This window comes from Petaurus breviceps, unplaced genomic scaffold (assembly GCF_028583685.1).
Source record: "Petaurus breviceps papuanus isolate PSGF00001 unplaced genomic scaffold, PetGlider_PUasm1.0 37, whole genome shotgun sequence".
NCBI classification, from domain to species: domain Eukaryota; kingdom Metazoa; phylum Chordata; class Mammalia; order Diprotodontia; family Petauridae; genus Petaurus; species Petaurus breviceps.
Genome location: NW_027186296.1, coordinates 44,869,513 through 44,880,776, shown reverse-complemented (window position 1 = coordinate 44,880,776; position 11,264 = coordinate 44,869,513). Strand labels below are relative to the sequence as shown.

Here is an 11,264-nt window from a genome sequence, read left to right as displayed (position 1 = left end):
CTTGAGCAAGTTACTTAACCCCTATTGCTTTAAAATATATATATATATAAGTTTATATGACTGTTGTTATCTGAAACATAAGGAGCTATAGAAATGTAAGCTATTATGATGATGGTCAAAGTATGTGCCCATATTCATTCCACCACAGAAAGAAAAGTCTAAAAAAGTCACTTGGCCAATCCCTCCCCCAAATCGTATTTTATACTTTAATTAGTGGCCTTTAAATTTTTGTTTAGGGCTATTTCAGTTAGGAGAAGGTAGAGGAGAGCAAGAAGGAAGGAAGGAAGGAAGGAAAGAAGGAAGGAAGGAAGGAAGGGAGAAGGGGAGGAGGGAGGGAGGTGAGGAGGGAGGGAGGTGAGGAGGGAAGGGAGGGAGGGAGAGGAAAGAAAAGGAAGGGAAAGAGTGAGAGGGATTGAAAAGGAAGGAAAAGAATATGAGACAGACAGGCAGGTAGACAGAATAGAGAACTAAAAAAAAAGAAAGAACACAAGATTCCTATACATGCAATTGGCCCATAAGTGCAACAACCCAACATCACCAAGAAGGTAAGTTGGCCCCTTCCCAATTCCACATCCAGTTCCCAGGTACATATTTTTTGTGACATCTTTGTTCTCTCAAGACTGTCCTTGATGTTCATTTATCCCAAATTTCACCTGATATAAAAATTTTGCAGGCCAGGGGCACTGTTGTGGCTGACGATGATTTGGCCTTCCTTGGTCATCACCCTTCATAAAGGCCTTTTTTCCTGCTAAACATTTGCCCACAGGATTACCGAATAGAGAAAGCAACAATGTTGGATAATCCCTTTCAAAAGGTGATCTATTAGTTTTTAATTCTGCATTTGAAAGCAAAGGTGACAAGACTAGCTTTTAAAGTAAAAATTTGGTTTATTTGTCTTTTTGACGGACACAGGACACAAGAAGCCAAGTGTTTCACATGAAAGATTTCACTTCCATTTCCTTGAAATGTTCATTCCTTTGGCTAAGGGGAAAACTTGAGGAAAGACAAGCAATGCATACATGACTACAAAAAGTACAAGAAAGCAAATAACATCACCCTAATAAGGACTAATACGAGTTACTGTTAGTTGCAAGTTACCACAAGTTGATTTTCTAAAATTACTAGGGGGAAGGGCAGAAAGCATTGTTTCTGGATATTACAACTGCTTTGGTCATTTCTTTCCACAAGGCTTTTAATCATCTCCGCCACACAGATACAGGAGTGCCTTCTGATAGTCTCCTTTTGTGTCTTGCTACAATGTCATGAAAGAAAAAGAAAAGAAGATGTTAGGACTCATGAAAGGGCCCATGAAATGCCATAAAAATGCCCTAGATATAGGCGTTCCCCACCACACAGCTAAAGCAAGCCTAGAAATCATAAGAGTATTTCAGACAATTAAGAGAATCTCAACAAATGAACGTAGATTCAGGGAAGTAGGCATGAGCCCAACACAATTCTATAGCATTATTCTATTCCAGTCCTTGTTGAAAAAAGAAAGTGACTGAAAGGGACAATTAAGTATTTAAAGACCTTAAGGAATAAAGAATGGAAATAAATATAATCTAAGGCCAGAGGAACTTTTTTTAATTTGTTTCACAATCTAGCAGCATTTAACTAGGTCATGGAGATTATGCCCAAGATAGATGAATCAGAAGTTGGCAGGGGATGAAACAGAAGTACGGAGTTTTGTGTCTTGAACACTGCTGGGCTGGCTGACATGGACACCATGACTGAGAGTCAGGTCCCCATACCTTGTCATAACTGTGCTCTGTGAAGGTCCATAACCCCTGCCCCTTTGGCCTTGCGATCCATCCCATAGCACAGTGGTAAAAGTGAATGCTCCGGATTGAGAACAAATGTAGCAAAATGAGCTCATGCAGCAGGAAAAAAAAATGCCTTGTTCCTAGGGTGGCTGATTATGAACTTGTCTGAACTCAGGGGCCAGAGACCTTTTTGCTCTCTCTCAACTGCACCTGAAGGTGGATTCCTGGAATCATTTCTGGGAAAACTAATGATCACTAAACTCTCTAATTTCTCCCTAAATTCAGGTGAAAAATTTTACAGAACGTCTCACGGAAGACCTGGGTATACTACCCATCTCCAAATTCCTGTTATTTTGCTAAAAAAAAAAATGATTGCATCTTCCAGGAAGAGCGCTTACAAAGTGGGTCTCGGTATCACAATGGCACAAGTATATTATTCCTTTATAATATTAACTTCCCATTCACTCAGAATAATGAGGTATGTTTTGATTTGTCTTGGGATTAGGATATTGTAGCTGAATTGACTGAATATTCTGGTTAAATGAGAGGTATCATAATAGTGTCATAATGTAAATTACAAATCTCCAAATCACTGAAAAATAGTAAAATATACTTAAAACAAAACATAATGAATCTATCTTTGATGATCCAGAAGGCATCTGAGGAGCTTGAACTGCCTCCAGGCCCATCACTATCAAAATCAATTATCACTGTAAAAGATTATAGACATAGCCAAATTTATGCTAGCCTAATGGCATCCCCTTCAAGGTGGTTTGGTTCTTTTGATATTGTTGTTACATAAGTCCACAATAGAAAATTAATTGTCATCTGTCTGGTTCTCAAAGAATTGGAATGTGGACTATAACTGTTTTTTTCTACTTTTAAGTTATTTATATTTTCAATAAAGCAGAGTTTATTGTATTTTCTATGAGACCTTGCCAGGAAAGAACTTTGAGGCATACAAAGAAAATTGTTCATGTTTAAGAGGAGGATGGAGCTAATTAAAACAATTTCCTCCAATGTAAAAATGCAATTTCTCTGCTACCGTCCTAGGTAGCCCATTCAACAATCCAGCAGAAAAGGGCTCTCAGTAACCATACAAAGTAGGTGTGAGTCACACGCTTCCAGACTTACCTGGATGAAGTAATACAGAGATTTTCCATACTTCCTCTTGAATTCAGATCTAATTTTCAGCATGTCCACTTCACTGCGGGAGACCATGATCCGGATCAGGACCTTGTCGCGGGTCCCCTTGCCCTACAGTGAAGTTTACATCAGAAGTTACAATTCACTGAAAACACTATCATCTAAAAGCAGTTGAAAAGGGCTCGCTTGCACATGGAAGGGTGCTAGATCCCTCACAAAATACTTGGCCCTCGACAAATATAAGGGCAAAATTATTTTACAAAAAAAATTTGAGCTTATTGGAAATTCAAAAATGCCAGTATTAAATGGATTAAAAAACCCACTGCATTTATTCATTGTTTTTGTTGTTGCTGCTGCTGAGGCAAATCGGGTTAAGTGATTTGCCCAAGGTCACACAACCGTTAAGTGTTTGAGGCCAGATTTTAATTCCTGACTCCAGGGATGGTGCTTTAACCACTGAGCCATCTAGCTACCCCCATTCATTCATTGACTGATAACCCCATTCAATCATTAATAAGCACCTATTATGGAGGTGTGACACTATGTAATATGGAAGACAAAAAGCAACATTAAGACACTATCTCTGCCCTGAGGAGTTTAAAGTAGGGGAGATAAGATATACACAAATACAAGTTACATGATGGTTTGTTTGAGTAGAGTCAGCAGTAAATGTTGGAGGAGTCCAGAAAAGGAAGACTTCGTTTCTGTCTGAGAGACATTCTAAGATGATAAGGGAAAGCTTTAAGGAAGAGGTGTGAGTGGATATAAGTTTTCAGAACATGGGGAGGAAATGGAAGTGGAGACAATCCAAGCTGAGAACAGAAAAGTGTGAGAAAGCATAAGACAATCGAGGGAACACCATATACAGCAGATTGAGTGAAACAGAAGGTTCATGCCCTATAAGGTACAGGTGACAGATAAGCCTAAAAAGCTGGAGCCTCGTGGAAAAGGATCTTGAACATCAAGATAAGAAATATGTACTTTACTCTGTAAGCAACAGGGAAGCAGAACACTTCCTCCACTTTCATCTGTGCTTTTTCTATCGATACTATACCACTCAGTTGTAGTTTGTATGACATCACAAACACACCTGATTCCAGGCTCTATGCAATGAATCCCTTCCTTTATCAGAGGCAACATACTTTTTGAGAAATTAGAAAAAAAGCTGGGGTCAAGGAAAGAAGAGAGGCCAAGCAGCAGAACTCTGAACTGAGTAACCAGTTGCTCTTACCTTCATGGAATCATAAAGTCGGTCAGCAAAATACAGGGGCTTGTTCTGAATGCACTGGACTACAGAAAGAAGAAACTGTCAGACTTTTGGTGCAACTGCTTATCTATCTACAAACCCCAAGAGTGAAATGGTCTTATCCTTGCTGAGTAAACTAGAAAGGATTATATCACAAAATGGGTTTGCTTTACTAAAATATATTTTAAAGTAGGAATGTCTGATGGGGATCAGAAAATTGTACATGTTTATCCCAAGACTGATACTAATCACCAAAGATATGTAAAATCCGGGGATATAGATGATGTATAGACAGTGAAAATCTCTTTCAATAATACAGTCCTCTCTTCTTTGACCATCATTCTCTCCCCTCTCTTCCTCCACCTCACCCCCCAGTCCCACCCCACCCCAAGCTTTTTGGTCCTACTATAACAAGTCTGTCAGTTTAATGTCTTCACATAATATCCACAAATTGAAATATTGGGTATAAAAGTGCTTTAAGGAATAGAATGCACTACATATAATAGAAGGTGGTATGATGATGATGTTGATTATACAAAGCCACAGTGGAGAAAGCTCCTAAATCATAGCTCTTTTTTCTTTCTTCCATGCAAAAATCATTCACATTCAGAATAAGAACTTCCAATTACCCATATAAGTTGGTAGGGCTGATGAAGTATTAAGGCTTAAGGCCTGTTCAGAGAAAGTTGAAATGGAGTCATAGGGCACATATTTGCTTACCCAGGTTGAGGAAGGCATTTTCAAGGTCTCCTTTGACCTCTTTCTTGATACTCTCCAGCATGTCATAAGGGCTGTAACTCTTGTACCTTTCAAATACTGTAAGAAAGACAAAAGGAATTAGAAGAACAGAAGCCTTCAGTGCACATCAAACCAAAGTTATCAATCAATCAGTCTCATCCTGGGGGCAGAGAGGCTACACAGAGTATTTTGGGTTCAAGATTTGTCCCTGACACTGACTAAGTAAGTGACCATTTAGTTCTTAAGAGTCCCAGGAAACTCGAAGTTATAGGGAAGTCATAGACCTGCATCCATGGAGAGAGTTCCCATATAGGGGAGGGAGTTAACTATACTGATAAAATCACAGGTACAGATCCATAAAAAGGTACTGCTATCAGAAAGAGCTAATTTATTATTATAACAGCTTCTTCCTTCCACAAAAAAAAACAAGTGAGTTCAGTGCACAGTAAGAACAGCTAATTCAATATATGTAGGTAGATGAGAGAGAGAGAAAGCAATCATAGGGTCACAGGCTGAAAGATGTCCCAGATGTCCCATTTTATAAATGAGGAAACAGGACTCCACTGAGGTTGAGTGACTTGACCAGATTTCCACAGCTAGTAAATGTCAGGTACTGGATTTAAACCCAGATGTTCAAAACTTCAAGCTCAGCCCTTTATCCACATGGACATGCTGCTTCTCTCTGATAATGTCTGGTCAATGTATTTTCTTGTATTTCTTCGTAGTGCAAAAATTTATGATCTATGTACTCAATGTTTTATTCGAGGTACTAAAAATGGAAAAGTGGAAAGAATGAGAAAAGAGGCAAAGTAACTCTGTCACTTGACATATTTTTGGGTGGAAAAGGACAAAAATGGTGGGGCTGGTGGGAATGGATGGTGGGTGTCTAATAAGTGCTCGATGATTGACTGACAGGAAGGAGTGACAGTGAGCAGACAGATGAGAAGGTAAGTAAAAGACAGAATCATGCCACCCAAATCCTGCCTCACCATGGCCCTCCCCCAAACCCTATCATCATCGTATGTGAGATAAGCCTTGAGGACAAAACTCTAACTTGGGTCATGTATTAGAAAACGTGGGCACAGTACCTTTCTGGAGGTGGCACACACTCCTCTCAGTCATGATACTGATCCATTTAGGAACATCAGTTCCCTTTCTCTTCACTCCTGCATCATAGAGTTCCTGTAGGCAAAATCAAAGCAGACAGAACTCAAGCCTCACTAGGCAAAGCATCACATTAACCTAATACAGACTTTACATTAAAAAAATCCTCAAAATCCAAACCAGAAGAAAACTTTTTCATACAGACCCAAATTGAAATATATGACGTATTAGTGGTTCATATATTTCCTGGTGATTTGCCTCAGGCATAAAGCGGGAAGATCCTGGCTTCCTTCAAGATACAACTCAAATGCCACCTGCTCTGGTAGGTATTTTTCCGTGCCCCCTCCCTGTCTACACCCCAAGATGCTAAAGCGCCCCTCTAAGGTTTCCTTCTATTTTCTCTATAATGTATCTTGTTTGTAAGTTAATTATTTACATTTTCTCTCCCCCATTCAAATGAAATGAGAGAGGCTTGAATGGAGAGGCTATTTTCCCCTTTCTTGATATCCACAGTGTCTGACTTTAACAAGCACTTAATAAATGCTCACTAAGTAATTGATTATTCACAAGGAGAAACAGCTCTAAAAGAAGGTTTTCCTTAGAGAACTTTTGTCCATGTGTATATTGTTGTTCACTCATGTCTGGTTCTCTGTGACCCCATTTGGGGTTTTTATGGCAGAGACATTGGACTGGTTTGCCACTTCATTCTCCAGGCCATTTTACAGATGAAGAAACTGAAGTAAACAGGGTTAAGTGACTTGCCCAGAGTCACACAGCTTGTAAATGTAAGTGACTTGCCCAGAGTCACACAGCTTGTAAATGTCTGAGGCCAGATTTGAATTCAGGAAGATGAGTCTTCCTGACTCCAGGCCTGGCACTCTATCTACTACCACCTAACTTCCCCTGTCCACATGTATAGTGGAAAGTAAATTCTAATAGTGACACATTGACCAATCCTTTCTTATGACTTTTGTCGGTCTTTTTTCAGTATAAGCACCTGTCAACACTGGTCAACTGTCTCCCTGCACCATACTCATGGGAGATCTTTAATGTTGGAATCTATCTGCCACTGAAACCACAGTGCAGGCAAAAAGCAACTTCAATATTCTATTACTTGCAATTTTCAAATGTCAACATTTTAAATTTTGATATTCAACTTTTAGAACAGTGATACTTAGCTTGGGTAATATGTGAACCTTTTTTAATCAATGTAATAGGCTTCCTCTGTATTCCTCTGTATTTTATTTTATGCATTTAAAAATACTACTTTAAGAAGGGATCCATAGACTTCACCAGACTGTCAAAGGGATCCATGACACAAAAAAGGTTAAGAAGGGCTCTATTAGAAGTTAGTATTAGCCCAGGTCCAGACTTTCGAAATATCCAGGGGCAATAGGTAGGAATAAGTAAGGCACATAAGTACAGAGAAGGCAGGGGTTGGGGAATAAGAAAGAAGGGGAAAAGAGAAAAAGAAAAAGAGAGGGAAAAAGAAGAAAGGGAGTAAGGGCCGGGGGTGAGGGGAGGGAAGGAAAGAAGGAAGAGGGAGGGAGGGAAGTAGAGGTGAAAGAAGGGAAAAAGGGAAGAAGTCTAGATCATTTACAAACTAAGAAACATAAAAATGCTCTCCTACCTGAATACATACATGAAAATATAATACTCTATGACTATTTTTTAAACATCTGACCCATCTTCACTCTCTAAGCTTCTCCTGAGTGATTTATGTCATATATTTAATTTTTAAGTAAAAATCAACTCCTTTTCTGTTTTAAAGAATTTTTAGATCTGCTCTGAAATAAGGGTAATATTCACCAGGAAAAATCAGCATTAGTGTCAACCTCTTTGTCAATTCCTTACCTTCATCTTCTACTTCTCTCCAATATTAAATGCCTAACATACATAAAGCATTTTGCAAACCTAAAGCACCATATAAATGCTGGCTATTGTTAATTATTATTATTTGTTTTATTATAAATAGTGATAATAATATTTCTTATTATTGCATGAGCCTCTGGAGCAAATACACTTTAATAAGGCACTTCTAGCAAAAAGAAATCTTTACTGGTTATACTTTCACTTACCCGAGCATCTTGGTCAATTAGCTCATAATCAATCACAGAACGATCCTCTGCCCGTCTGCCCTATAAAAAAAAATCACATATAAAATTCATAACCATATTTTATAACAAACTTAAGACAAATTACAATTTCCCCATAGTTTCTATAAAGCTCATGTGTGTTAATTAAATGTTCACTTTGAACAAATGCAATCTACGGTTTTCAAGTTGAAGCAAAAGACACTCACTACAAGCAGTATTTAAAAAATAGTGGGGGTGGTGGGGGACAAGATGTTAACAGACCAAAGTTTGAAAGCTACCATTCCTTATGTCTCCAAAGTTAATCAACAAACATTCACTAGGACAGACAAAGTGGAGCACATAAGTGAAGGCAAGAAGGAATGCTAAGGAGTCATCTAGTCCACCCCCTTCATTTCTTGGATCAGGAAGATAAAGCCCAGAGAAGTAAAGGTGACCTGTCCAAGGCCACGCTAGTCTCAAGTAGAAGAATTCAAATCTGAAGCTAGCTTCTTAGATTCTAAAGCCAATGCTCTTCCACTACACCATACTGCATCCTAAGGTATATGTTTAAGCAGCCTATACTTTAATTAGGAAAACAAAAGGAGAATAATTAAGTGTAAAAATCATTTGAGACATTGTGACAAAAATCACTGTGACATTGAGATGTCACAAACAAGGAAGCCTTTCTGCAGGCTGACTACTGTCACAGATTTCTACTAGTCTCTCTGACCACCATTTCCCCTTTTCAGTCTATCATTTTATCAGTCTATCATGACCCCTCCTATCAGGGACAAAGCTGTCAAAGCTAGCTTCCTAATTCATAAGCCCCATAATGTCACTCCCCCTGCTCAAAGACTAAGATGTTCTCCATGGCTCACAGGATAAAATATAAACTTTTTTTTTTTTGCTTTTTGGAGGGCAATTGGGGTTAAGTGACTTGCCCAAAGTCACACGGCTAGTAAGTGTGTTAAGTGTCTGAGGCCACATTTGAACTCAAGTCCTCCTGCCTCCAGGGCCAGTGCTCTATTCACTGCACCACCTAACCACCACAAAATGTAAACTTCTTAACTTAGCATTTAAGGACCCTACAATATGATTCCAACCTATCACTGCAGTCTCATTCCATGCCACTTCCTCCTATCCTTACTACATTCCAGCCAAACTAACTTACTAGCCTCTCCCTGATCTAGTCCTTCCCTTGCCTACCAGAATGCACTTGTATTAGCAAACACCCATTTCTAGAATGGACTTCTTCCATATCACTTGCCTGCTGAAACAATGTATCTTCCCCTTCAAGTGCTAGCCAGAGGTGTGCTGGAGCCAGCTCTAAAGGCCAGAAGCTAAGTTTTCAGTGTGAGCACTTATACCTCAGAAACTGGCAAATGCTACAAAACATGACTTGAGTTATTTGGTTTCTTTATTACCTGCACTTAAAAAGCAATGGGGAAAATATCAATAAAGCAGATTAAACTTAAGTGTATATGGGTACTTTTTTCCGTCCAGAAAGACAGTTGTTAAATATTTCTCAGCACACCAACAGGTGTTATCTATTTCACAAAACCTTTCCAGTTAGCAGTGATCTCTCTCCCATCTCTCACCCTTCTCTGTCTCACCTCTTCTACATATTCATAACATTCTAACTTGTATCGTAGCTATTGGAATATGTTTAAAACTCCCCCTTCCTACTATATTATAATCTCTCAGAAGATAGAGACTATCCACTTTTCATTTTTGAAACCCCAAAGCTTATTACAAGGCCAGTTCCTGGAACAATAGACTTTTAAGCAACTTCCAAAAGCTGCCTGTTAAGGAGTAAAGTCACTGTGATGTGCAACAGTGAAGGGGATACCTAAAGCAGTCTCTGATCTATAACATATTGAAGTATCCTCAGGACCTAACACATAGTAGCAGATAAATAAATATGGGAATTAGGATGGGGTGTTAGACCCTAAAGGATGAACAGAACCAGAAGGAAGAACAAGGTAAAGTAGATCTGAGCATGTTATCACAGTGATAAGATCAGGCTCCCTCCCATAAGTCATGTTTTGAACTAGATCCTGTAATTTTTAGTGATATAGGGTACTCACACTAAGGAAACTCCCTCTACTCATGCCAATGGGAAACTAGTCTGCAACCTATAGTCTTAGAGAGTTTCCTGAGACACTGGAAAGTTAAAGTAACTTGCCCAGGGACAAACGTTTACTATACATCAGAGATATGAAACTAAGTTTTCCCAACTTTAAGGATGATTCTGTCCAACAAACTACATTGCTTCTCAATATACTGTCTGGAGTAATAAATGTTGGAAAACAGGGATGGATAAAATGGGTGGGATCAGATTGTGGAGGGTCTTGAGAGAAGAGGAAGGAGACAAAAAGGAGTTTGACTTTGATGTAGATTTCGTAGGTTTGCATATCACGTTTATAGATTTTGTAGGTTTGCATGTATGTTTGATGATGGCATTTCTTGAGCACAGGTTTGATATGACAAAAGTAACATTTGGGAAAGATTAGTCTGATTCATGGGATAAAGTGTAGATAGGAAACTGGAGTCAGAAAGCACAGCCAGGAGGCTGTGAGGAGATAAGCCTGTGTGGTAGGGTCCAAAAAGCACTAATCATTTCATTCTGAAGGTCCCAGGGAAAGTAACTTCAATTCCCTCCTCTGGTTCTTAGGCTTTTAAATTGCATCCTCAACACAATTCAGGCTTATAGGTGATAATACTTTGCATTTCAACAATGCCTTGTACTTGCATTTTCAAACTGACTTACAATCACCGACAACACTAAGCACAGGACCACATGTGTAAATCCTCCCAGATGTGTATAGCTGTTCCTTTCTCTCCTAAGGAGTTTAGGTGAACTGGATGAGAAAGCACAACCCTGTGAAGGGGGCCTTTGGGAGCCCATCTGAGAGAGGCAAAGTGACCTTCCTAAAGTCACCCCAGCAAGGGCTGGCAAAGCCTGGTTGGGCCTCAGGAGTTACTTATTCCCCTTCTGTTCCCCAAGTCCACTAGCCCAGGCTGTTTCTCAGGATAAGAAATCCTATTATATGAAAATGACAACTCTGCAGTGCCGGTATAAACCTACTGTCAAGAAAGCAGCAGGCCCTGGAGGATTTAGTTAATTTACTCCCAGTCATGAAATGAGGCATGGGACTGGCCAAGGGAGTCAGAGGAACAAGGGCAGAGAAA

At 39.3% G+C, this 11,264-nt stretch overlaps 1 protein-coding gene across 1 annotated transcript in view; it reads right to left on the bottom strand.

Moving 5' to 3' along the window:
* Positions 1 to 867: 867 nt before the first annotated feature.
* The window catches only part of ANXA2 (annexin A2), a 56,152-nt gene continuing 45,755 nt past the window's right edge, over positions 868 to 11,264 (bottom strand). Inside the window, exons 8-13 of the mRNA XM_069098396.1 lie at positions 8,076 to 8,135; positions 5,982 to 6,075; positions 4,876 to 4,971; positions 4,141 to 4,199; positions 2,898 to 3,020; positions 868 to 1,252 (exon numbers count right to left, since the gene is read on the bottom strand). Of these exons, the coding sequence (XP_068954497.1) occupies positions 1,193 to 1,252; positions 2,898 to 3,020; positions 4,141 to 4,199; positions 4,876 to 4,971; positions 5,982 to 6,075; positions 8,076 to 8,135 (492 nt within the window). The 3' untranslated portion in view covers positions 868 to 1,192. The remainder of the gene's footprint in view (positions 1,253 to 2,897; positions 3,021 to 4,140; positions 4,200 to 4,875; positions 4,972 to 5,981; positions 6,076 to 8,075; positions 8,136 to 11,264) is intronic.